Consider the following 24,444-nt stretch of genomic DNA (forward strand, 5'->3'; position numbering starts at 1 on the left):
TGCTGAGGGTATCGATCGTCGTAGGGGCTAAAAAGTTGGAACCGTAAAATGACACCATGAAAGGGTTTCCGCCCGCGCGTCTACTAAGCACCTCTCACGACGTGGTGCTTTCAGCAGCCTGTAGAGCCTGTTAGCCTTGCGAAACCATGTCGCATGCCGGGGAGAGAACCTACCGCCGCCGCCGCCGCCTCCGCAGCCTCCGCCGCCGCCTCCACCACAACCTCCTCCTCCTCCTCCGCAACCACCTCCTCCTCCACAGCCTCCTGCTCCTCCACAACCACCGGCGCCGCCGCACGCGCCCCCCTAGCTTCGTCAGTTCCCGCAATCAATAGCAATTGTGAGCTCGCCGGAGTTCGACTTACTGCTGCACTGCCACAAGCCCCGACGCCTCCGCAACCTCCAACACCACCCGCTCCACAAGTGCCCGCAGCGCAAGCACCCCAAGCGCCGGCACCGGCATTTACGTAGCAAGGATCCCATCCGTAATACAGGCCCGGCGCATAGTAGTACGGAAACATGAAAGGGGAGTACACTAGGAGCGCGTTAGTGAATGAAGCAGCATGGGAAGGGCAGGCGGCGACCATACTGTAGTAGCTGTAACCCCAGTGGTTATAGTATTCGTCCTTCGGCGGCAGTTCACGGCCCTTCTTCTGCGCGCGCTTCTGGGCCCGCTCGTAGTTCCGGTCAAGCTTCTCCTGGTGCCGAGCCCGCAGGTAGCTTGAGACCCGCTGCCGTTCGACCGTCTCAATGGAGCGTACAGCGTTGTGCGCGGAGATGTGGGCTGAATTGTCAGGCGGGCAGAGCTTCGCGGCTCCCGAGCTGTGGAACTCGTCGGCTATCTTTTGGTCTCTCGAGCCTAGGAACTTGCCTACGGACGAGACCATCGCCGATCGAAGGGCTGAGACGTTTGTTAGCAGCGAAGCTCGCTCGGGGATACAGCATGGGACACCCTACTCTCGCAGTACCAGCAGGTGCATTCGCTGTATACTTCATTAAACATCTCCTGGTACTTCTTGCTGGTCCATTCGAATGCAGCGCTCAGTTTGCTCTCGTCCATCTTGTCATTGTGGTCGATGAACTTGCTGGAGAGCTCAACGGTGTGATGATAGTACGCTGTGTTTTGACGCTTAGCTAGTTGCACAGGGGGCTTCCAACTGCGTGGCAGCGGCTCTTACCAATGGGAGAGAGTTGGTGCGTGTGCCATGCCAGGTCGACGTCCAGGGTCGGGACAGCAACATGCGTCGGGTTCAGGTGCATAATTGTGATGAAACGTTTGTACTTTTTGATGAGGCGCTGCATCGTCTCTCGTGCCGACGGGGCATGTAGCCAGTCGAGCTTGACCATCTTGTCGATGAAGACGCCTTGACGGATAACTGCGCCGCTCAGGTCGAGCGCAAATGACGAGAAGTTCTCCCAGTACCTGCTCATCATCTGGCGTACGGATACCTTTGCCTGGATGCGCGGTTTGTATCGGCTCCGGAAGGCCGACACGGAGTCGATCTTGCGGACGCGGTCGTCGCTGCCGACCACCGACTCGACCATGCTACGGACCGTTTCCATGGTCGGATGTAAGTCACCGTCCGGTCGTATGAGCTCCATGATCTTGATTCGAAGATCCAGTCTAATCATCCTGTTGGGAAAGGTGCGAGGGAAGGAGAGAGATCTCGGTTCTTCCGGAACACGCTCCGGCCGGCCGGTTTGAGGGTCGAGGATGGTGCCGGGCATCGGGACGGACCGGCTAAGAAGTAACGCAGAGTCTTGGACAAACTTGGATACAGAGAGAAGCTCCTTGTAGTTCTGTAAGCCACAGTTCTCGCAGTTGTGGCTGAAGTTGCCATCTCCGTAGCCATTCCCAACAAGTCCTGGAAGTCTGGCGAGATGTTAGTCGACGTTAATCGGGACTCGAGCAATGAACGGCTCGATAAGTATCTTCTTACGTGTCAGTTTTCGCTTGCTCGCTTCTCCCGCATGTCGTCCACGGCGCAGAAAACGCGTGTTTGCAGAAAGCGCAATTGAGAGACTTGGTCATCGAGTCCTCCTGACTCGCCCACGCACGGTTCGTGCTCTCCACCCAGCGCGCCTTGGCCGAGTCGGGCACGTTGTAGTTGAACCTGGTATCTATGGAGTCGTTGACCAGCTTCCACGGCATACCGGCGGTCCAGATGGTACCCATTCCGTGGCGCATTGAGTCTTCCAGAAAGGCTCGGGGGTTGAGCATGTGGGCGTGGAAGACCATGAGGACGTCTGTAGAGGAGAGGCGGGTCAGCTTACGGCCGGCATCAATCTCGGGAATGCAGGCGTACCCAGAGGTGGTAGCATGTGTTCCTTCCAGTCAATGAGCGCACCCGTCGACGGAAACCTGCTATACCGAGTGTTGCCCTCTTGTTCCATGTCTTGCTCGGTCAGCATGTATCCCTTGGGGAGGCTCCGCCACCACGACTCGTATCTGTCCACGGCGCGGGCGACGAACAGGGCCCAGCGCTTCTCGCGGATCCTGCTGAGCGCGGCCTTGACACGGTCTTCCCCGGTAGGCACGGGTTCGTCGGCGCCAGGCGCAGGCCCTTGTGTACCGAACAAGTCTTCGAGCGGGTTCTCCGCTCGGGAATCCCAGATACCCCACAGGCCATCTGTGTAGCCGACGTCCTCCTTCATGCTCTGGATCGCATGGAGGAGCTTCAGGTGAGCAAGGCATGTATCGGCATCGGGGTCCTTGGGCTGGTTTCCTAGAGTAAGCTTCGCAAAGGAGGCAGCGAGGTCGACGTCGTCGGGGACATTGCCTTGCGGCCGGGTGCAGTCGTCCGCGCCGTCGTTGTACGCTGGCGGGCTCTCGTCCATGAGCTTCGGGGTCGGAGCGCTGGAATGGGGAGCCATGATGGTGTCCTTGTGCTCTCGCGATGGTGTGGCGGACAGGATGAGTTCTAAACTTATGGTCTATCTCTGCCAAGTCGGTAAGCCCTTAGTTCCCGGCGGAACGTCTTGGCTGCGTCGGCGGCGCACGCACCTGTAGATGGGATCGGAGGCTCGAGATGCACGGTCGCTTTCAGGTGTGCATTTCTGGGGCTTAAGCGCGATGCCTGACTTTGTTCGAGGATTCATGGGCAAGGTGCTCAGAGACGAGGATGCGGCGCCAGGCAGGTGCCAGATAAATAAAGGATTCGGGGCGGCTGTCGAGGCGACGCTGCTGCAGCCGTCAATGATGATGGATGGATGGGCGGGCAGAGTTCCAGAACATGCAACGCAACGGCTGTCAGCCCCGGAGACGTCACCGTCCAGGGTCCTTCCTGCCTGCCAGTGACGCCGTTGGTGGCGGCCCATGGTCAATTGGGGGCGGGGGTGCGTTGGCGTACAAAGAATGGCGGCTGTCGGGCGCCGGCGACGGGAGAAGGAGGAATCGAGCCGCTTCACACGGTCACCGCCGGCACTCTGGCTGCTGGGGCGAACGTGGCAGTGTCAACGTCATAAGAAGTGGTTGAGCCATCCATTGCGTGCCGTGTGCAACTTGGTGTGTACGACGCACGAGGTTGTTGTTGACCTTGCAGTTGCACAGCTGCAATCGACGCCCGAGTGCCTAAATCCCATCCTCCCGTGGCAACCACCTGGCGATGCCCTGTCGCCTGCCCGGCGGTGGAATTCGGGTGCCTGATGGCACAGCCAGCGACCGGGCGAGCGCCCCCGCCCCTCGTCTCGCCTTCTGGGGGTGGCTGAGATCCACTGATCGGAGCCGGTGGGCTGCGCGGGCGTCTCTATTTGCGGCTTCCAAGGTCCATCCTCCGCCCTGGTGCCCTGTCCATTGCTCTCTCTGTTGTAAGCGACCATTGCCAGCACCTCCGCCACCTTCCCGTTCAGCACATCACTGCCCAGTGGGGAAGGGTCTGGCACACGATTTATTAGTGCTCACTGCCCGCCCATGTGATGGGCCTCGTGTGTTTGCCAACACAGCCTCCTTGCCCATGGCCGCCACCAAGCCGACTTGTCGACGCGCAGCAACGAGCGCCTCGCAATCACTGCCAAGACAATGCCCAGGCGGCTATCTCGGTACTCCGGGTGTCGCCTGGCCGTGGCCCAGATGCTGACTGATTCCACACCAGAGGCTTCAAGGTCGACTTTTGACGCCAGACCGTGACGCACTAGCCGCGGGTGGGCACACAGGCAGGCAGGTTCGATTGACGTGAGCAAATCTCGCCCGTCGAGGTTGTGATTGATGCCGCCGTAATGTATGACGTCGCGAAGCCGTTGCATTCCTCAGAATACCAGCAGGACAAACTCAACCCACGGTCCAAGGCACACAGGCTCTATGGGAGGGCCCTGGGCGGACTGACCGTTCACCTCAACGGCAGGGACCGAATGATGCGCCCGCACTGGCATCATGGCGACACAGAATAACCTAGTTAGTGCCACCGCATTGAACACAGAGCCTGTCACTGCTCGGCCGGGCAGGGCTAACAGAGGCGGAGGTGCGAAAGGACCAACAATGAACTTATCGCGAGGTCCGACGCACGTGAGGATGCTACAGCGGTTCGTGCCCACACCATGTTTCCGGCCCCGTCGTGTTAACAGGGCCTCGTACGTCTCGACTCTCCGCTGTTGTTGGAGACCCTCTCACTGTGGACGCAGGCATTGCAGTTACTCACTTAACGATGTCATGTAACTGAGGCTCCGGTCAGAAAGCTCGGGTGGCAAGGGCATCAGCATGACGGGAAGTTGCAAACCACCTACGCCGGTGTGCATGCGCGGAGCTCCAGAATGGGTTCAGTACCAACCCAGGGACGGCGTCACGTCGTGGGCCGTCAGCCGTCCGCAGGCCAAACCCACCAAGACCCTTGACGCTCCGAACCGTCCACTGTTGCTGTCGCAAGAAGGAATGGGCACACAAAAGCAGGCAAATAACATGGGACAGGCGACATAAATGGCAACCGACTGGGCGAATGGCGCGGAGGGCTTGGTCTGATCAGATGTCTAAAAGTAGTATGCTCTCGGCGATGCCTCTCGTTATTGCACCAGGACATAGCGGTACTGGCCCGCCCAAACTTGCCAGTCCCCCGGCCGCAAACTGGAGGCGGCCCATTCCCCAACTGCCTGTTTTCCCAGCAAGCGTCTCTCAGTGGCGTTCATGCTGGCAACTTGCCTAGATTGCCTAACATTGGAAGTGTCTTGGTCGAGCCAGACCTCACACTCGAACAACCAGCTTTCCGCCGCTAACTTCCCCTCTCCTCATCCTGTCGAGCGCCGGGTTCACTCTTTCCAGGCCGTCCTCTACGGCAATGATTCGGGGTGTTGAGATTCGCCCAGCGTCCAACAACCGCTCCAGCCACGACGTCAGCGCGCGCCCTACCGCAGGTACCTCGTGGAACAACTTGACCGGAACGGTATGCAGTGAAACAGAGGATGGGATGTTTTCTTTCGGCAGTCCCGTCAACCCGACCAGGTGCCCTCGCACCGCGCTTGTCTCGAAGCGAGGTGGAGTGGACGGCGGCGACAACGACATGCCATTTGGAGCTGGCACAGGCGCAAGAGCGTGGAGCAAGTGAGTCGCCGACTCCTTGCCCCGGGTATCGATTGCGAAGCGCAGTTTGCCACCTGTGCCAGCGCGAATAATCTCGACCGCTCGGTCGGTGTTGTGGCTGTCTACCAGGAGGTCTGGCCGAATGGATGGATGCTGGCTAATCCAGGAGCCATGCTTTGCCTGATCGACGATGACAATCACACGCAAGCCTGCAAGCCTGGCCAGCTGTATCGTCAAGTTGGCAGAGGTCGCAGATCCTAAAAGGGAACTCATCAGAATTGGTAGAGGTTGGTGGCACATCGCAAACTCACCACCCCAGATGGCGAGCCAGTCGCCCGGTTGCGCTCGCTCATGCTCGTCAAGCGAGCTCAGTGTCTCGCGACTCACATCACCAGGAATATCAGCAGCGCCCACACTTCTAACAAGCCTGAATAAGTCAGGTCCTTCGACCACGTGGGAAAAGTCTATCCCGAGGCAAATGCCCAATGCCAATGCAGATGTGACGAACGCGACGCCGATGGAGGCAGCCTCGTCTAGTGAGACACCTCGCGGAACCCGGACGACGTTGTAGTCCAGTGCCACTACGTAATTCTGGTATGCGCTCTTTCGATAGTCTCGGTAGTCGGTCGAAATGGCAATTACCTGTCTGACTTAGTGTTTCGGTTCGGCACAAACAGTTCGGGTTCGGGGCTCACCCTATCGCCGACAGAAACTGATGAGCCAGCTGGACTCACGCGACATATCGTGCCAGAGAGCTCTCTTCCAGATATGAATGGGAAGTCAGGGATGCCGAAGTTGTAGTCACTATAAACTATTAGTGCTTTAATGAGAACTAGAACTGTGTCATACTCACGGCGCTTTCCAGTCTATGGGATTTAGTCCAATGACCACTGCCTTGACAAGAACTTCGTTGTCGTCGGCCAGTTGAGGAACAGGATAGTTCCTGTGAATCTTGTACTGTTGTCTCGGCCCATGCAAGAGTAGTGCGTCCTGCTCCTGGGGAACATTCTGCTCCGAGTATGCAGGCTGATGTGCTGGGTATGATATGCTCGTCTGGCCAGGGGCCTCCCCAGTCCAGCTGCTTTCGGATGAGCCACTCATGGTTTCTAGACACAGCAAGAGAGTTACGACCCCGTGGCAAAGCCACCTTACTTACTACGTACTTTGTATTTGAGTGAATCTTTGGACGGCTGGTAGTCCGCGGGGGTGCAAGGGATGCAGTGACGTGCGATGGGAGCCGCGATTGCGCCATCCCGATGTAGGAGTGAAGGGGTCTAAACGCTTCAATTGACCGCATCGCGCCGTTGCCGACCCACCGATCGCCTGAATAGACGGAACATTGTGAAATGATGCGACACGAAGCCGTCGGAACCCATTCGCTGGCGATGCCACTCAGTACGCCCGCGTCGCATGGTCGATGCCGAATTGTCATCGATTTGTGCCCCTCCCGCTTGCAACGACGAGAAGAGGGCGGCCCCTCACCCCTGGTGCATGATTGGAACAACGACCTAGCCGCCGCAATGGGCTCAAACCGAAACAGCTGCTCGGGCGTTACACTCTCAATGTGATGCTGTATTATGTACGGCCCGTGCCAAGCAGTCTGTTCTCCGAAGCTGGTGCTCCGAGTTCTGTTTGACAGTCCCATGCGTAGGGCCAGTGAGCACAACGATAGATCTTGACCCGAGCTTCCCCTGCCTAGCAAAGTTTGCGGAGAATCACACAGGACGAGTAGTCTTACATTTGTGTGAATGCGAGCTCCGAGATGTAGTCCGCCTCAACTGAAGCAAACAGGTTATCATGGCGCTACGTCATGGTATCGTCGCTCTCGTTACTTTCGTTGCTGTCGCTGCTGTCGCTGCTGTCGCTGCTGTCGTTGCTGTCGTTGCTGTCGTTGCTGTCGTTGCTGTCGTTGCTGTCGTTGCTGTCGTTGCTGCGAACTGGGCCGGGCAGAAATGGCGGTCTACAGACTGGAAAATGCCTGCCGGTGCATTTAAGTGTTTGCACCTGCGCAAGTATTAAAAGGAAGACTCTTCAAGATTACTTCTCTGGCATTATTGACTATACATCCGCCTTCCAGTGGTATTGGGCCGCCGGATGATCCGCCGGTGGCACCGCGGCCCCTTTCTTGCCGTAGAGGTTCTCTCGATATGTTCCCCCATCTACAGCGTAGTCATCCCAGAACAGACCGCGCTGTCGTAGCACAGGTAGGAGCCGCTCAATAACGTCCCCAAATGACTGCGGAAGCAAGGCGTACGCAATGTTGAATCCATCCACGTCTGCCTCCGAGACCCATCTCTCCATTTCGTCGGCGACCTTCTCCGCGGTGCCCACGACTGTCGCCCCGAGGCCACCGACCTTGATGTGATTCGCAACAGTGTGTTTGGTCCACTTGGGCACCTCCGGCGTGGACTTGGACCAAGCCTCTACCGCTGAGCGAATAGCATTGGACTCGACATGTCGGAGCTCTTCATCTTCGTCATATAGACTTAGGTCAATACCTGTCCATCCTCCGAAAAGGGCGAGCGCTCCATCTTCTGATCCATAAGACAAGAATTCGCGATACTTCTGGTCGGCTTCCTCCTGTGTTTCGCCAATAATGGGGCAGAACATCGCCAAGAACTTAATGGTGGTGGGATCGCGGCCGAATTGATCCCTTGCCTTGGCTCTAATCTCGGCGATGTTCTTTGCAACTGTCGAAGGGCTGTGGCCGGCAACAAAGATGGCCTCGGCGTGCTTTGCTGCGAAGTTCTTTCCTGAGGAGGAGGTACCAGCTTGCATGATCACCGGCGTGCGCTGAGGCGATGGCTGGCAGATGTGCGGCCCAGGCACGTTGTAATACTTGCCGACGTGATCAATGGTGCGAACGAGCGATGGATCTGTGTAAACGCCTTTGTTCTTGTCCAATTTGACAGCGTCATCTCTCCAGGAAGATTGCCTATACCTGTGAGCCACCGGAAACGATGTGGAGCTGCAAGTGCGCGCTCACCAAAGCTTGTAAGTCACCTCTACATACTCCTCGGCAATCGCATATCGTTCGTCATGCTTGGGCTGCTCTGTGAAGCCCAAGTTTCGGGCGGCCGAGTCGAGGTACCCGGTGACGATATTCCAGCCGAGTCGACCGCCGGATAGATGGTCGACGGTACTCAATCGCCTGGCGAGGTGGTATGGCTGTTCGTATGTCGTCGCGACAGTCACGCCGAATCCGAGATTCTTTGTCGCAGCTGCCATGGCTGGCACGACGGCGAGGGGCTCGTTGACAGGCCATTGAGCCCCAGAGATGACGGCCGGGTCCGGGTTTCGAGGGCCCTTGTACACATCATACGCACCCTTCCTTGGTCAGTAGGGGCAATCACGAGCGGCGCACCGAAGGCAGTCGGCTCACCAAGACATCGGCAATAAACATGCCATGGAATTTGCCACGCTCGAGAAGCTTTGCCAACTCGACCCAGTGCGAGATGTTGTTGAAGCTGGTCGACTTATCCTCGGGATGCTGCCATAGGCCTGGAGACTGGTGGCCACTACAAGATTCCACAAAGGCGTTGATGATCAAAGACTTCTTAGGCGTGGCCGTCAGCCCGTCAATTGCCGAAGAAGTCATTGTCTCGGAGGATGTTGTATCAATGCAGGCCGCAGTATGTGCACAAACGATGTGGAAGGCCCTTGACACCGGGATAAGCGAGGGATGCTTCAGACGTCTGTGACCGGCATGCGATATTGCTTTCGCGAGGCATACAAGATCGGTAAATAGGCTAAAATGTCCCCGAAGTCGGATGCCGCGCATCCCAAGTGTCGCTGTCGGGGACGCATGCTTGGCATCTATTCCATGGTCATGAATCCACAGACAGATGGCGCAATCACGATGATACCCAACGCAATTGGGCCGTGGTCGGCCGCCAATCACCACAACATGATGTACAACGTTCACATGCGCAAGTTTCAATCGCATCAGGTTGCACGAAGCAGGAGGGGCGTGTGACAAGCCGATACCGACAGCGCGGATCTGGAGTTGCTGCAGGCAAGGCGCCCCAATTCGAATGCCGCAGGGATCCCGTCGGCAGCAACTCCCGAGGGGCGGAATCGCGTCATCCGAGCTAATGAAAGCAGAAGCAGCGATGTTGAGCACGCTGACTCTAACAGAATTGCGACGGATCGAGCTTTGGTGCCTCTATATCTGGTGAAATGGGGGCCCTTGACCTCAGCCCAGGGGGAGGAAAAAAGTCTTGTCGCTGGGCACCAGAGGACGGCGATGAGCGGAACCATCGCCAGTAACAACATCCAAAACATGGCCTGGCTCGCTGAACGCGGAGTCTCCGAAGATGCCATCTCGCCTCCGCTTCCTCAGGCGGCCGGTTACGCGGTTGTCCTCGGCGTCGGCGTCCTCATTGCATTGATTATGATGGCGTTGACGCGCCTGCTCAAGACAACTGTCGGCGAGGACAACAAAACAACGGAGATGTTCATGACCGCAAACAGAAGTGTGGGCACGGGGCTCACAGCGTCAGCGGTGGTATCTTCCTGGCTCTGGAGCACTGCGATGCTTGGCAGCACGCTCGTGGGCTACAACTTTGGTGTCGCCGGGCCATTCTGGTTCGCAGCGGGGTGAGACTCGCCCACGAAAAGCACGAAGATCTGTTGATATGCTCATTCGTACCCATAGTTGCTCGCCCATGATTGTATTTTTCGCGGTCCTTGGTATCGCGTGCAAGATGAGGATCCCGGAGGCGCACACGTTGCTCGAGATCGTACGAATCCGGTACGGCAAGCTGGGGCACATTGTTTGGATCATCCTTTGCCTCATAAACAACATCATTGCCATAGCCAACATGCTTCTCGGCGCCAGTTCTGCTATATCAGCATTGTATGTTATCCCGGCCAGACATGGAGCTGCGGAGTCGCAAGCTTATCTTTTGAAGGACTGGCATGCACGTCATCGCTGCGACGTTTCTTTTACCCGTGGGCGTGGTGCTGTACACCTTCGTCGGCGGCATCAAGGCGACCTTTCTGACCGACTACGTCCACACGGTCTGCATTACCATCATCATTTGCTTCTTCACCATCAAGACTTTTGTTGTTCCCGAGATTGGCTCGCCCGCCGGCCTGTACGACATCGTCGAGAAACTGGGGCGAATGAACCCCGTTGCAGGGAATGAAGACGGTTCATACCTGACTATGACGAGCAAGAACGTTAGCAGACAGACCCCATCTCACAAATCGCCTCCTCATAGGAATACTGACACTGTACAGGCCATCTTATTTGGCATCATTCACATACTGGCCAATTTCGGGCTGGTCATCATGGACACGGGGTTCTTCTCCAAGGCCTTCTCCGCCGCGCCCCATGCAGTTGTGCCTGGGTACATTGTCGGTGGCATCGCGTACTTTGCCATACCGTGGTGCCTGGGGACGCTGATGAGCTTCTCCGCGCTGGCGCTGGAAGGTTCGGAGCGGTTCCCAACGTTTCCGAGACGTATGTCACCTGTTGAGGTGTCCAACGGCCTTGTGCTTCCATACGCCGCGGTAGCAATCGCGGGACAAGGCGGCGCCATCGCGGTGCTCCTAATTGTGTTCATGGCCGTCACGAGCACAATTAGCGCTCAAGTCATTGCAGTATCCTCCATCCTTAGCTTTGACATTTATCGACAATACTTCAATCGGCAGGCGAGCGACAGGGATGCCATTCGATGGAGCCACATCGGTGTGGTGGCCTTTGGCATCTTCTCTGCCGCCTTTTCGACAGCGCTCTACTACGGGAATGTAGACCTGGGGTGGACGCTCTACATGCTCGGGGTGTTGACGTGCCCGGGGATCTTTCCGACAGTATTCACGATCCTGTGGAAGAAGCAGTCCAAGGCGGCCGCCATCATCTCGCCGCTCCTGGGCATGGCCATCGGCATTGCGGTCTGGTTGGGCTCGGCATCAGCTCTGTACGGCGAGGTCAGTGTGGCGTCGACCGGGCAGACCCTGCCTTGCGTTTACGGCACAGTCGCGTCGGCACTGAGCCCAGGCCTTCTGTCAGTCGTCATCTCGCTCGCGAGACCGGCGAACTATAGCTGGGCGGACTTCCGGAACGAGCGACTGGCATTCAACAAAAACCCAGCTGCAGACTCGGACGAAGAGCTGAAGACGCACGAGGAGATTGTGCAACGGTACAAGGATGACAAGGTTAAGCTCAAGCGATGGGGCAGAATCGCCGCCATCTGGGCTGCGGCAACGTTTTTCGGCCACTGGGTCATATGGTAAGAGGTCATTTCGTGTTCCGTCGAGTGGCTCTGATGATGACACTGCTTCTCAAACAGGCCGCTTCCGATGTATGCCGCAAAGTACGTCTTTGAGCGCGGATTCTTCGTCGCCTGGGTCTGCGTATCCATTGTCTGGGTCTGGGCAACGATGCTTGTTGTGAGCTTCTATCCAATTGCTGATGGCTGGCGACAAATCCAACAAGTCTACCGTGGTTTGCGGCGCCTCCCGAAGTAACCGTGTGCCGACCGCAGCCGAGACTCGATGGCGAGAGACCACGGCGGATCAACGGGCAGACATGCCACAACGGGATTGAAGGAGTGGATTTCGGAGCCGAAACGACTCGGGACCAGGGCGGGTGGCGTTTTCTCGACCGGGCGACGGGCAGCGTTGGTTGTTGATCGTGTCGGCGAAATTATGCGCGGCACTGGATGTAACGGATTTACCAGCGAAATACACAAATTCTTTGGCAGCGGCGGAGAATCCGGAATAGTGTTTCCCTCCTGGGTTCCATCGCCGCCTGTTAGTCTGCAGCGACGCCGGTGTGATGTGAGGCACCGGCGCATTGGGCCAACCAACAGCAGGCCAAGTTGCTGGGCAGCCACTGATATGCCGCAGTGCGTCTTGGCTGGTGATGAAGACTTGGGACGAGATTGTGATGTCGACGTCGCGCCAATAGTGGCGATGAGAATGGCCGTGCGTCGACGCCACAGGGATGGCTCTTCGCTTGCCGCTTGATGAGCGTCTGCGTGAACACAGCCCAGCGTTATCATCCACCGCTCCCGTTTCCCCGTGGGCGTGGAGGGTCCGTCTGATGGACAATTTCGCACTGCTGCGTCGATTGAGTGCGTCCACCCTCACTGAGCCAAGACGATGGCTTATGGGCGCGCCTCCACCAAGCCTCGCTAGACCAGCTTTAAATGCCTGCCCTGGCTCGCAGGCTGGGCAATAGCCCCTGAGATCGACAACGAGTGGGCAGCCGGCAGAGTCGTCGGCCCACCTGCATGACTCGCCGTCGGGTTGTACAGGGGCTGTCAGCTCTCTGCAGGTGCTGGGCGGCACTCAGTTGTGGCAAGCAACGGCCGGGGAGCCGGGCTTCCGGGCGTCCTTTGCACAAGATCAAAGGATCTCAAACATGGCGGATTGATCTCTCGTCTCGCCTTATCGAGCTTTGTTAAGAGTCCCCATCAAGCCATGACGGATCAATGGGACCGCCGTCTGCCACCTCGTGCGCGAGCAAAAACTCACACGCCATTGTCCATCATCGCCAACGCCCGTAGGGCCCGATCAGGCCGGGCGGGGCTCGACGATTTCTGAGGTGGTTCTAGGGCCGCTCGCGTGCGTGCGGCTGCAGCCACTAACGAACGTAACGAATCGCCCCCCGGTCAGCAGTCAAGGTCGTGGTGACCGAGGCGAGGCCATGAGAGGCCAACCTTGCAACCAACCTGCCGGGCGGCCTGTCCAACGATCGACGTGCCCGCTGGCCCACTTCCAGTAGGGCCCCTATCCTGCTCGTTCGATACGCTGGTGCCGAACTGGTCTTTGCGTCATGCGAGGCACACGCCTGGGTGGTATTACTACCCTGCGTGTTCCCTTTGTTCGGTGGCAAGCGAGACAGTCTGGCAGCCATCTTTGCATTCCTCCCTCCTGGCTGCTTGGACGAGCAGGTCGCAAGTCCAAGATGTCAAGCCTCGCGGCAGAGTCGTGGACGTGGTACGGCCTAACATGGCTCGTAGTCGTGGTTCGAATGTAAGTCACACCGGCCGGATCGCCCCGAACCCGTGCCGCACAGTCGATTGCCTGTGGATTCTGACCAACGTCCGTGTGTTCTCCAGGGTGTCCCAGATTCTACTGCGGGGATCAGTCAAGAAGCTTAAACCAGACGATGGGTTGATGATGTTCGCCATGGTGCGCACGCCCCTCCGACCCGAATGAGTGCTGGAGCGATGATAGCTGACGTCCAGCAAAGGCCACGGACACTGTCCTGATTGTCTGCATGAACATCATATCGCACACAAACAGCAACCTCATCGACCCAAATGAGCCCGCGACATTCACGCCCGAAGACATCAGCCAGCGAAGATTTGGCTCCAAGATGGTGCTTGTATCGGAGCAGATGCAGATACTTACCATCTGGACCGTCAAGGCTTGCTTGCTGTTGATGTACCACCGCCTGACGTGCGTCAATACCCATCGAATGCGCAGCCCCATGACGAGCAAAGCATTAATGGGCCTCCAGATTGAGCTTGAAGGGCAATCTCATTGTCAAGATTGTGGCTGGCTATGTCGCCGTCGGCTTCGTCGTTATGGAAATCCTATATCTAGGCGTGTGGTGCAGGCCCTTCAACCAGTACTGGGCTGTTCCCCCTGACAATCGTGAGTCGCGGCCCGGCACGTCGGACATCCCGGCACTGGACTGACACGAGACATCAGCACAATGCTCCGCGGCAACCAACCACCTGATAACAAATGCGGTCCTGAACATCTCGTCCGACCTCATGATCATCATGATCCCCATGCCCATCTTCCTGCAGTCCCGAATATCTCTGAAGAAGAAGATTGTCCTGGTCACGGTGTTTGCGCTCGGTGGATTCACGGTAAGCGGAGCCCTGGTCTAGTGGAATGCACTGAACGACAACTGACAGGCCCTAGATCCTCTCAGCCATCCTCAACAAGTACTACAGCTTCAGCGAACCGTACGGCTCGGCCTGGACGTTTTGGTACATTCGAGAATCCTCGACGGCAATCATCGTCGCCAACCTGCCCCTGACGTGGACTCTCTTCCGGCGCATGTTCAATTTGCGCTCGTTCAATGGTGGCAGCGACTATTCCAAGACTCGCAGTGGGCACCCCACGTCTACCGTCCGCTCGCAGGGTCAGCGACGCAACCCGGGCCGCAGCTATATCTCTGCCGGAGAGGGCCGCGACGGCATGCACGACCTAGACCCTTCCGAAAGCCAAGAACAAATCACCAAGGACAATAACGAGTACGGAATCTCCCTCAAGATCTACCAGCGCCGCGACGTGCAGGTCAAGTCGGAGCCGGTGGGCGGGACCAGCGGCAGCAAGTCGGATTCCAAGGAGTCGCTGCCCGAAGGCCTGACGACCACAACGATCAAGGCCGGCAATCGCCAAAGCTCAAGAGACGTGGAAACATCGTCGGCTCGCTCCGCTGGCGGGGCGCCGGTCAACGCAGCACCCGGCGTGTGAAGGAACAAGGGCCGAATACCCTGATGCATGGCATCAACAGCGTTTGAGCAAACATTGCATAGACTTGTAATTGGTACAAGATGGCGTCGTAGTAACTATATACCCCTCAAGTTAATGCAAGTTATCAGACTACCGGGATTGTGCGTGACGGCCGTGGACGGAGGCATCGGTCCCAAACGGCGGCTCTTACGGCCGCTGCGATTCAACTGCTAGCCACATGCAGTGCAGGGTCATTCTGTGTATCGGCCACGCCGCCCATTGCACGCGATATCCGTTGCACAGCAGTCTCGTGCAGGTTGCGAGATGCGAGCCGAGAGAATTTCGAGACGGTGCTGGCGCAAGTTGAACCTCGGCAGTGTCGCACCAGCGCTTGTCAGCAGAGCGCCTCAATCAGTGATGGCGTTTCACTGTTCACTGGGGGTCTAGCATGCCGCTAACAAAGACCCTGCAGCGTCATCCATTCAGCGGGATTGCCAGGCAGCGGCCACTGACCCTCATCGACTTTCCAGGCCGTGGCGTCAACTCTTCATGCAACACCGGCAGGATGGCCGCAGCATCTTGCCGCCGCTTTTCACTACTGTCCAAGCTCTCGTTGGAAATACAGACGTTGATATGGCATGCCGCCCTGCCCGACGATGATGGGCCAGCCTTGCTGCCCTACAGGAAGGGCTGCTGGCAACCCCGCCACCTCGCAATACTTGACGAGGGCTATGACGCAGCCACGGGCGACAATGTGCACATGGACTTTCGGCTCGACTTGTTGGACAAGGCTCACGTTACGGTGACTCTGACTTCCGTCGATCGGGAAGCCCGTCGCGTTGCCCTGTTCTGGATGCGTCGAAATATCAAGGCCTCGGAAGTGCGCCTTCGCGAGGGCCACCTGAGCTCCGTTTTTGCGCGCTCGTTCGATTCAAGCCGCGATACGCTCTTCATTGAAGCGGACAAACTGAATGACTTTTACTGCGAGCCGTACGACCGCCTATTCGAGCCAGATCTTGCCGATCTCATGGTCAGCAGCGGTCCAACCGTCACCCGCCTCGCAGTACCTGAACCCGTTTTTCGCAGCGAAGGTGGCTCCTTGACGGAAATATTCCAGTGGCACTCGGGTGTGGTCGTGGTCCTCGTCGTCGTTGGCATGCAGCCCCGGTGGGAATGCAACAGTCTTCAAGTGCAGCGGCGGTGGGAGGTCAAAGGTGTGCCAGATTACAGGCTTTCATGGGACCTTGCTCAGCAACGCTTCAAGGTATTCGTCGCTGGTGAAGAAGGTGGCGACATCCACGCGTGCGGATGGATAGAGAATGTCTGCAAAGAATGGATTGAGGGGCTTGTCTGGCACCAAGTCGAAGCCCTTGAGATCCGCCCTGCCTATGTAATCAGGCAGGGACCGGGTGCTGCCGGCTGCGAAGCACGACCTCGCTTGCAAATAGCCGGCTCATGCCAATCTTGAACTCGCTTACGGTTGTCGGCCAGCCAAACCACGGCAGGGTAGTAACAATGAAGGGAGTTTGTGACGGGACATTGGAGCGGAGCGTCAAAGTACTCCGTAGCTTCGGAACTGATCCGCACCCCATGGGGGCCGGTGAGACAGACCAGCCCCTCGAAAACACAAGCTACACTATGAGCGGCTCCCACACCTAAAGCCTTCCATTAGTTGTGTTCATTGCCCAGTACTTCGTGAGGCCTGTGCATTTGTTCACAAGCATTTGCAACGTCAGAGAAGGCAACGCCAGCTTGCCAGCCTATAGTTAAATAGCCCCCTCGGGGCCCTCACATGCCCGGAACGGCTCCGAAGACAGGGCCCAATACCCCACACGGCGGCGCATTCTGGCGGCCTCGGTACAGGGGTGAGTGACAGCTTGTCCGTACGAGCGGGCGAATCCATCCTCTTTGCACCTCCGGATAAATAAATGAAGCACCTCGCCATTATAGCTGCCGCATACCGGATCTGTCGTGCGACGTCTCTATCTACGGAATAATGAGATTCTGAAGCCGTGTCATCATCGCGACAACTCGAGGTTCAGGTAAGAATGTGCCACACCGCGAGCACCCAACAGCCAGGACTGACTGACAGGCTACAGCTCACAGCCGACGAAGATTGTGCATAGTCAAGCCTCGCTACGCACCTTTCCGACCGCGGACTCGGCGAAATGGCCACCACGACGTTTCAAGGCCTTACGCTAGAGCGCATGCTCGCCGCGGACGCGGCCATCCTGGCAGTGTCGCTCAGTGCCGCCCTGCTGTACGCCATTCTCCTCCGTGCCGCGCCGAGCAACACGCGCATGGTCTCCAAGGCGGCGTCGACAGCACTGCTTGCCGCTTTTGCCGCCGTTCGTAACGATGCGTGGCTCCTCATCCCTGCGCTGGGCCTCGGCTCATTGGGCGACGCCTTTCTCGCCTGGCCCGGTGAGAAGGCATTCCTGCGCGGACTCGCAAGCTTTCTCGTCGCGCACCTTTTCTACATCGCCTTGTTTGTCCAGATCGGCCATGGGACGGCGCTGATCATGGCAGAAGACTGGCGCAAAGGGGTGGCTACGTCTATGTTGGCGCTGGCTCCTGTCATGAGCTTCACGTTGGTCCCACGCGTGCCTTCGACGCTGCGCATCCCCATCATTGTCTACTCGACGGTTATACTCGTCATGGTCCTGTCGGTGCTTACAATTGACAACCATCAAGTCGTCACGGGCGCCGTTCTGTTCGCGCTGTCCGACTCTATTCTCTCGACGGACGAGTTTCTGGTGCCGCCGGATTCGGCTGTCCGTCCCCTGCTGCAGTACAGCGTTTGGGTGCTCTATTACTCCGGCCAGCTGTTGATCGCATCCGGCTTATAGACAATTAACTCACGATTGTGATGCGTACTATCGATATAAGTAGCATAGGTGAAATGGAATTGATGTTGCGTGGTATCGGTATCTTGGCAAAATTTCTCTCGAGAGTGAGATCAAGTCGTCGTTGTTCGAGCAGCATTAAGTCAAGTGCGATCATGGTCTGGCCTTGCACGGTACGGAGTGAGCTCCTTGCAAGCGCGCGCGAATGAAAACATGAAGCGACTCAAGTCAATTGTGAGGCACTGATATAGCATACGGTGAGTTGAAACTGTACTGAAGAGTTGGAACACGCGATTGGAGAACGGCGAGGATCACCACGTACTCGCTAACCTAGCTCTTCGCTGCAACCTCCGTTTACAACCTTCCGGTAGAGTCCGGCCTCTTTGCCGGTGTTAGTGTCACTTCTGTCGAATCGTCGACCGAGCATGCAGATCATTTACTTGAGAAGTCAACTCCAATGCGGCACCGTGCCTGACTACGGCCGCGTCCAATTTGTGTAACGTACCCAGCCAGATGCCGGAGCAGCGGCCGACACCAGGACACGGAGAGTAACCAAACGCAGCCTTAGCCTCCAGTGCCGCTGCCACGGTCGCGTTTCATTGTCGCTCCTTCGAGGCACGGGAAAGGGGTCGGAGAAACTAATCCCACAAGCCAGACTGGCGGAAGCGCTCCCCATGTCGACGTGGGGGAATGCGCCGTTGCCGAATGCCGATCGGTCGCGCCCTCGCGACTGCGCTTTCGTCGACCGGGAACCTACATGAATTGCATTCGCCTCATCCTCTTAGATACTCGTGGGGGTCATTGAGCGACAGAACGATAGCCTGGAGCTACATGTCCTCAAACGGACCGAATAGGTTCCTCGCATTGGCTTTCTTCGCCCGCTCTCGCGACTGTTGCTCGACAAGCCGAGTGTCTGTCCCGCATCTGGTCAGTCGTTCCCAATACCGAGCTTGGCATCGCGCACTTCTCTTGGGCATATTGCGGACGGAGCATCATATCTCCGCATTCTGTTATACAGTCAAGCAAAGCTTTAGCCATGCGACCGCTGCGCTGGGTTCCCCGCCGGACAGGACGACAGGCAAGGCAGGTAGACATAGTACCATGCAACGTGGCCAGCAAAGAGTAACATAACGCGGGGGAGTCATGGGCTTTTCGGCTCGCGATTGCCGTATTGACACCAGCCGGAGTCAATTAGATGGTTTGCGACCCAACTCGCGTCGGTAGTCTCAGGGGGTGTGGCCTCCATCGCTCCCCTTCAGCACATTCACCTGAAAGGCCTGGTCGCGGGGTCTCTAGTTGAGCCAAGTCACCTTCCTATATTGGCCACAAGCCCTCCATATCTCTCTGTGTAAGCTGGACATACGTGGAGTTTCTAAGAGCATAGAGGATCGATAAATAGACCCCATGAAGGCGTTTTGACATCAATGACCATCTGGCACACAGCAAGAAGATCCGGCCATCTTCTCAATTAGTCCTCGTTGCATATACGTTTCTCTTTTCTTCGTACATATTAACCACCTACCAAGGTCTCATTCTCGCCGTTGAAATGTTGTTTCAGTCTGCTCTTGTCGCCGCCGGCCTGCTGGGCTCCCTCGCAGACGCCCTGCCGACCGAGGCTCGTGCCGCTGGAACCGGCCGCTTGACTGTATACTGGGGCGCGGAAGACGACAGCACGACGCTGGATGACGTCTGCGGAGACAGCTCCTACGGCATTGTGAACCTGGCTTTCTTGAACTACTTTTTCAGCGACGGCGGCTATCCCTCCATCGCAATCGGCGACCTCGACGGCCCGTCCGACGCTCAGCGCAAAGCTGGCGCAACGGGCCTCAAGGATGGCTCGTCGCTAGTCCCGGCGATCAAAAAGTGCCAGGCCGCTGGCAAGCTCGTCATTCTCTCCATGGGCGGTGCCAACGACTACGCCGACGTTACGCTCAAGGACGACGCCCAGGGACAGCAGATCGCAGACACTGTCTGGAACCTCTTCTTAGGCGGCACTAAGAATAGCGAGCTCCGTCCGTTTGGAGCCGTGAAGTTGGACGGCGTGGACCTCGGTCAGCATCTCCTCTGCTCATTCAAGGAAATATACGCCGTCAATGCTAACCGAGGAGGCAGACAACGAGTCCGGCAATCCCACCGGCTACCTGGCCATGGTCAAGCGATTGCGCTCCAACATCGCCTCCGACAGCAGTAAGAAGTATTACCTGACGGCAGCTCCCCAATGCCCGTATCCCGATGCGTCGCAGCCCCTGGACGTCTGCCAGCAGCTCGACTACGTTTGGGTGCAATTCTACAACAACGGCGAATGCAACATTGCGAAGTCGGGTTTCAAGCAGGCCGTCAAGAACTGGAGCAAGGGGATTGGCAACGCGAAGCTCTTCATCGGCGCACTGGCAAGCGGTGCCGACGGCGATGAGGGCTACGTCGACGCGGCCACGTTGACCAAGTCCATTCAAGATGTCAAGAACATGAACCTGCCTAACTATGGTGGCGCCATGCTCTGGGAGGCACAGCTAGCTGTCAAGAACGGCAACTACCAGAAGAAGATTGCTGCGGCGGTGTAAGCTGTGCAATCTCTACGACATGGAGCAAGCATATTGATCATTCGAGAGATTTGGGCAATTACAATGGACGGTGCAAAGGCCTCAGCTGCACTTTCTGTCAGCGCAGAAACCCGTTGCGTTTTGTCATTCGAAGTTTGGGAGTAGTGAGCTCTTGTGATGTGTGATGTAAGAGCGGACAAGGCGCAACTGACCTTGAAGCCAGTGCTACATGTTGAGTGTGCACCTATGAATGGGGCCAATGGGGAATGTTTAGCGTCGGAGCCACTGCTAAACCCGGTGCATGCCCTACAACGCCTTGAACGCTCTGCGCAAGGGCCCGCTTGCTTGTCATCCACGCCCAAACAGCTTCATCTTGCGTCGCGAGTCGCGACCGAACTGCGAAAGACTAGGTTCCTCCTGCTTCGGTGAGCCGATCGTCTTCGCAAATCGTTCTTGAGTCAGCGACGAGCGCGTCCCGAGTCGGAAATCAAGCCTTGTCATGAGGACAATCGGCCTCATCGGGGGCATGTCGTACCATTCGACCCTCCTCTACTACTGCCACATCAACGCCCACATCCAGCGTAAGCTCGGCAGCCCGACCTCCGCGTCCTTGATCCTTCACTCCTTCAACTATGCCGACATAAATCCCCTGTTCACCTCGCGTCGCTGGTCTGAGCTAGCCGCCCACTTCATCCGCGCCGGCAAGCACCTCAAAAACCACGACGCGGAGGCAATTGTTCTGGGTGCCAATGTCGCACACCGCGTCGCGCCCGAAGTCGAAACAGCTGTCGACCTCCCACTACTGCACATTGCCGATGCAACAGCCCGCAAACTGTCTTCAGCTGGCATCACGACGGTAGGCTTGTTGGGCACCAAGCCCGTGATGGAAGAGAGTTTTATAAAAGATCGTCTGGCCGCCAAAGCCTCGCTAGATGCGGTGCTTGTTCCGGACAAGCGCGACTGGGATGTCATGAACGAGCTCGTCTTTGGCGAATTGGCGGCAGGCAAGGTCACGGCGGAGACGCGGCGTTACATGAGGAGACTGGCGCAGCATCTACGAAGCAAGGGTGCTCAAGGCGTCGTGCTGGGCTGCACAGAGTTTCAGTTCACCATTGACGCCGAGGAGGCGGGTGTTCCCTTGTACGACAGCCTGGAACTCCATGCTCAGTACGCGGCCGATTGGGCCGTGGGAGAAATTGATTGATTCGTGTATAAGGATCCTTTGCTGTTCACGCTACATCGTCGTGATCAGTGCTCCGGATGGCGTCCTTCCATTCATCCAGGATCCGCACCGTGCTCGTAAACTTGTCCCGGATCGTTTGCTCACAGTCCTTGCCCAACACAATGCGAACAGGGAGCTGTTTCCCCGCGCCGACGCCTGTACCCGTTAAGGCATCAACAATTACATTGGAACCCTTCTTGACATCGCCGGCCTGCTTGCCGTCAGTGCGTGTCAGCGCCCGCCGGGACTCTCCGGTGGGCGTATTCTCGTCCTCATAGGCGTCGATGGGCGTGCGCGCATGGAGCATGGTGCCTGGGTTGAGGAATCCCGTACGAAAGTACCCTGGCTCGACGGCGGTTACTCTGATGCTGAACGGCGCCAGTTCCAAGCTGAGGGCCTCGGCAAGCATCGACGTGCTAGCCTTGGTCATGCCGTATGCCGCATAGCTGGCGCCGCCAACCCAGCTACCCAGGCTTCCGAATGTAACGACCGTGCCTCGCACGCCGTTGGCGGCGACCGCCTGTGCCCTCATGCCCGGCAGGAACGCGCGAATGGTGCTCATGGCCCCGAAAACGTTGGTGTCGAAGCACTTGAACACCTCTTCTTTGGTGATCTCTTCGACGGCACCTTCCAGGATGTACCCCGCCGCATTGATGAGATAGTCCACACGGCCGTACTTGCCAAAGACCTGCTTTGCCGTCGCGTCTATCGTTTCCTTCGGAGACGTGACATCAAAAGCCATGACGTCGGCGCCCGCGTTGGCGAGGTCCTGGATGCGGTCGGGTTTTCTGGCGGTGGCTATAACGACGTGACCGCGGCGAAGCGCAATGTGGACGATTTCGCGTCCAAAGCCGCTCGAGGCGGCCGTCACGAACCAGACAGGCTTGGTGGATGATGCCATTGCGCCTCGAGATTGTTTGTTGACAGCCACAGAGCGGACCACTGGACGCAGCCTTTAACGTTTCTGAATCGTCAAGCTATAAGTGCAGGCTGATGCTTGCATGTACAACGTCAAAACACAGTGAGCCGCTGATGAGCTTCCCAGGACCATATTTATAGTAGTCCCAACTTGCCCGGCATCCATAAAAATGAACTCGACGACATCCTTGCGACCTCGGGTCTCTCAGTCGCAAATTAAGTTCGGCCTAGTCTCCCGCTCCGCCCACCACAAGTACCGAAGAAACCCGATTCAGGGCAATTATTCACCATTTGCTTTCGGTGTGGGCATGGTCATCGCAGGTTCAGCTGCCAAGCTGGTGGTTGGGTGGCGCATGGATCCTTGCCACGGCAAGGGCATCCGCTCCGCTCGCAGACCTGACATTGTGCTTGTCCCCAATCCCTGGCATATAAGAACGGTAAGCCTCGATAATTTGGCGATTCCGCTGACCGCGCCCAATCATGCACTGCATGGGGAACGGATCAACAAACACCTAAGTCCGGGGACAACGCCGATTCAAATTAGTGGCGGTACTTGGCTAACGCCGTACTAAACACTGTCCTTCATCGGCGTTTATTACCACCACCCAGTTGATCCCCGAAAACGATCCGTTCTTGGCAAGCAGCAGCACAGGTCTCCTGCGACTCAACCCACTCACAAAGCTCCCCCCCATGGTAGGTTCAGTCTACCAACGAGAAAGTGCGAGTCCGCTCAACAGCTGTCCTCTCTGACAATGACGTTCCAGTTCGTGTGATGAAACACTTGACCCACGACGTAACCGAATTGTCCTGGGGTCCGTGTGCAGCTACCAACAATATAGTTTGCGCCGTCGGCAATACTCCCAAAGGAATTGAGAAGCTTTGGTGCACGATCCTAGACAGTAGTCAGCAGGTGACGCATGGAGGGCGATTGACAGTATAAGGTACTTGCATCATTACACCACCAAATGGCAGAATCGTAAGAGCAGCTTACTCTGCCGCATGATCCAGGGCCGGCGGAGTTTCCGGGGCGTCCTGGGACACCTCGCAGGTAATCAATGCCTTTCATGATGGCGCTATACCGTGCAGACCGCCAACCATGCGAGCCACCACCACAAATAACATGTGCATTGTAGAAGTCGGTCCTTTTGCCCAGAGCATTGTCGTCTGTATTGGGGCCAGATGTATCAGGAGATGAGAAGGCACCTTGAACGTAGGCAGAGTCCCAGTTGGGATTCAACCGATTGAGTTCAGAGCGAACCTCCTCGAGTGTCCCGTTTAGCGTAATTGCAGGCTGTCCAGGGAACACCTCAACATCCCACTGAGGTATGAATACCTCATAATTGTCCATTGGAGCAACCAGTCCAATGACCTGCGGGAGAAGTTAGGTTAAACATGCCACTCATACTGCACGTGACGGTTTGGTGATACTTTCCTTGGAAACAAGGAAACAGATGGAGACGTGAATCGCACAATATCTCATTTTGTTGACTCAACCCGAGTTGCTTAGAAGTAATACTGGCAAGGAGTCTCTCTGGAGTGCCCTCAAAGAGCTCAATGGGGCAGCGTTCAATGTGACGGGCGCCCAACGCATGGCGTGGTCCTCCTTTTATGTTGTTTCCGAGAAATGGGCTCGCACGTATCAGCGCCGCACACAGCACCCGATTTGAGCTATCTCCCACTCACATTGTACATTGACGCTTTCTACCAGAGGTCCCCCAGTTGTAGCCAACCATATTTCCTGTACGTAACTGAGTCATTGCGCGTGCTGGATGTGACATTCCCATTTTTGCTGTGACATGCTCGACTATGAGCTCAACACATGGCAGATCGCACACTCAGGTGATGATCTGGACACATATCTGGCTGCCACAACCTGGTCCCCAACTGCGCAGACGGCCACTCACTGAGCGACCATGATCGGCGAAATAACGTCAAACTTCCGCCGCTGTTGAGACTACTGAGTGTCTGTCTGTCTGTGCCGTGTAGGCT

The 24,444-nt window shown here is 57.1% G+C and overlaps 10 protein-coding genes across 10 annotated transcripts; 6 read left to right on the forward strand and 4 right to left on the reverse strand.

Annotated features, from left to right (window-relative positions):
* Positions 1 to 94: 94 nt before the first annotated feature.
* On the reverse strand, positions 95 to 2,871 carry PLICBS_009885 (uncharacterized protein; the record flags this gene model as incomplete). Its single annotated transcript, XM_065601739.1, has 7 exons — positions 95 to 118; positions 465 to 532; positions 587 to 898; positions 955 to 1,113; positions 1,176 to 1,870; positions 2,022 to 2,244; positions 2,304 to 2,871. 7 exons carry the CDS (start codon positions 2,869 to 2,871, stop codon positions 95 to 97), a joined length of 2,049 nt encoding a protein of 682 aa, XP_065457811.1.
* A 3,177-nt stretch (positions 2,872 to 6,048) lies between these two features.
* On the reverse strand, positions 6,049 to 6,604 carry PLICBS_009886 (uncharacterized protein; the record flags this gene model as incomplete). Its single annotated transcript, XM_065601740.1, has 3 exons — positions 6,049 to 6,145; positions 6,199 to 6,307; positions 6,357 to 6,604. Coding segments are annotated over 3 exons (454 nt in total), but the record flags the coding sequence as incomplete, so codon positions are not given.
* A 633-nt stretch (positions 6,605 to 7,237) lies between these two features.
* Positions 7,238 to 9,101, reverse strand: PLICBS_009887 (uncharacterized protein; the record flags this gene model as incomplete). Its single annotated transcript, XM_065601741.1, has 5 exons — positions 7,238 to 7,281; positions 7,336 to 7,507; positions 7,568 to 8,438; positions 8,490 to 8,830; positions 8,886 to 9,101. 5 exons carry the CDS (start codon positions 9,099 to 9,101, stop codon positions 7,238 to 7,240), a joined length of 1,644 nt encoding a protein of 547 aa, XP_065457813.1.
* A 684-nt stretch (positions 9,102 to 9,785) lies between these two features.
* On the forward strand, positions 9,786 to 11,899 carry PLICBS_009888 (uncharacterized protein; the record flags this gene model as incomplete). The annotated part of the gene is made up of 5 exons (XM_018328098.2): positions 9,786 to 10,102; positions 10,161 to 10,361; positions 10,417 to 10,687; positions 10,748 to 11,739; positions 11,800 to 11,899. Coding segments are annotated over 5 exons (1,881 nt in total), but the record flags the coding sequence as incomplete, so codon positions are not given.
* Positions 11,900 to 13,736: 1,837 nt separating this feature from the next.
* On the forward strand, positions 13,737 to 14,950 carry PLICBS_009889 (uncharacterized protein; the record flags this gene model as incomplete). The annotated part of the gene is made up of 4 exons (XM_018328097.2): positions 13,737 to 13,918; positions 13,980 to 14,116; positions 14,174 to 14,337; positions 14,393 to 14,950. The coding sequence occupies 4 exons, from the start codon at positions 13,737 to 13,739 to the stop codon at positions 14,948 to 14,950; spliced, it is 1,041 nt and encodes a 346-aa protein (XP_018173330.2).
* A 544-nt stretch (positions 14,951 to 15,494) lies between these two features.
* On the forward strand, positions 15,495 to 16,377 carry PLICBS_009890 (uncharacterized protein; the record flags this gene model as incomplete). Its single annotated transcript, XM_065601742.1, has 2 exons — positions 15,495 to 16,143; positions 16,328 to 16,377. The coding sequence occupies 2 exons, from the start codon at positions 15,495 to 15,497 to the stop codon at positions 16,375 to 16,377; spliced, it is 699 nt and encodes a 232-aa protein (XP_065457814.1).
* Positions 16,378 to 16,444: 67 nt separating this feature from the next.
* PLICBS_009891 (uncharacterized protein) lies at positions 16,445 to 17,778 on the forward strand (the record flags this gene model as incomplete). The annotated part of the gene is made up of 2 exons (XM_065601743.1): positions 16,445 to 16,453; positions 17,056 to 17,778. 2 exons carry the CDS (start codon positions 16,445 to 16,447, stop codon positions 17,776 to 17,778), a joined length of 732 nt encoding a protein of 243 aa, XP_065457815.1.
* Positions 17,779 to 19,321: 1,543 nt separating this feature from the next.
* On the forward strand, positions 19,322 to 20,336 carry PLICBS_009892 (endochitinase 3; the record flags this gene model as incomplete). The annotated part of the gene is made up of 2 exons (XM_018328095.1): positions 19,322 to 19,826; positions 19,888 to 20,336. 2 exons carry the CDS (start codon positions 19,322 to 19,324, stop codon positions 20,334 to 20,336), a joined length of 954 nt encoding a protein of 317 aa, XP_018173328.1.
* Positions 20,337 to 20,814: 478 nt separating this feature from the next.
* PLICBS_009893 (uncharacterized protein) lies at positions 20,815 to 21,519 on the forward strand (the record flags this gene model as incomplete). Its single annotated transcript, XM_065601744.1, has 1 exon — positions 20,815 to 21,519. The coding sequence occupies one exon, from the start codon at positions 20,815 to 20,817 to the stop codon at positions 21,517 to 21,519; it is 705 nt and encodes a 234-aa protein (XP_065457816.1).
* Positions 21,520 to 21,544: 25 nt separating this feature from the next.
* On the reverse strand, positions 21,545 to 22,438 carry PLICBS_009894 (uncharacterized protein; the record flags this gene model as incomplete). Its single annotated transcript, XM_018328094.1, has 1 exon — positions 21,545 to 22,438. The coding sequence occupies one exon, from the start codon at positions 22,436 to 22,438 to the stop codon at positions 21,545 to 21,547; it is 894 nt and encodes a 297-aa protein (XP_018173327.1).
* Between the last annotated feature and the right edge of the window lie 2,006 nt (positions 22,439 to 24,444).

Source organism: Purpureocillium lilacinum (assembly GCF_023168085.1).
Source record: "Purpureocillium lilacinum CBS 284.36 DNA, scaffold_8, whole genome shotgun sequence".
Taxonomy (NCBI): Eukaryota; Fungi; Ascomycota; class Sordariomycetes; order Hypocreales; family Ophiocordycipitaceae; genus Purpureocillium; species Purpureocillium lilacinum.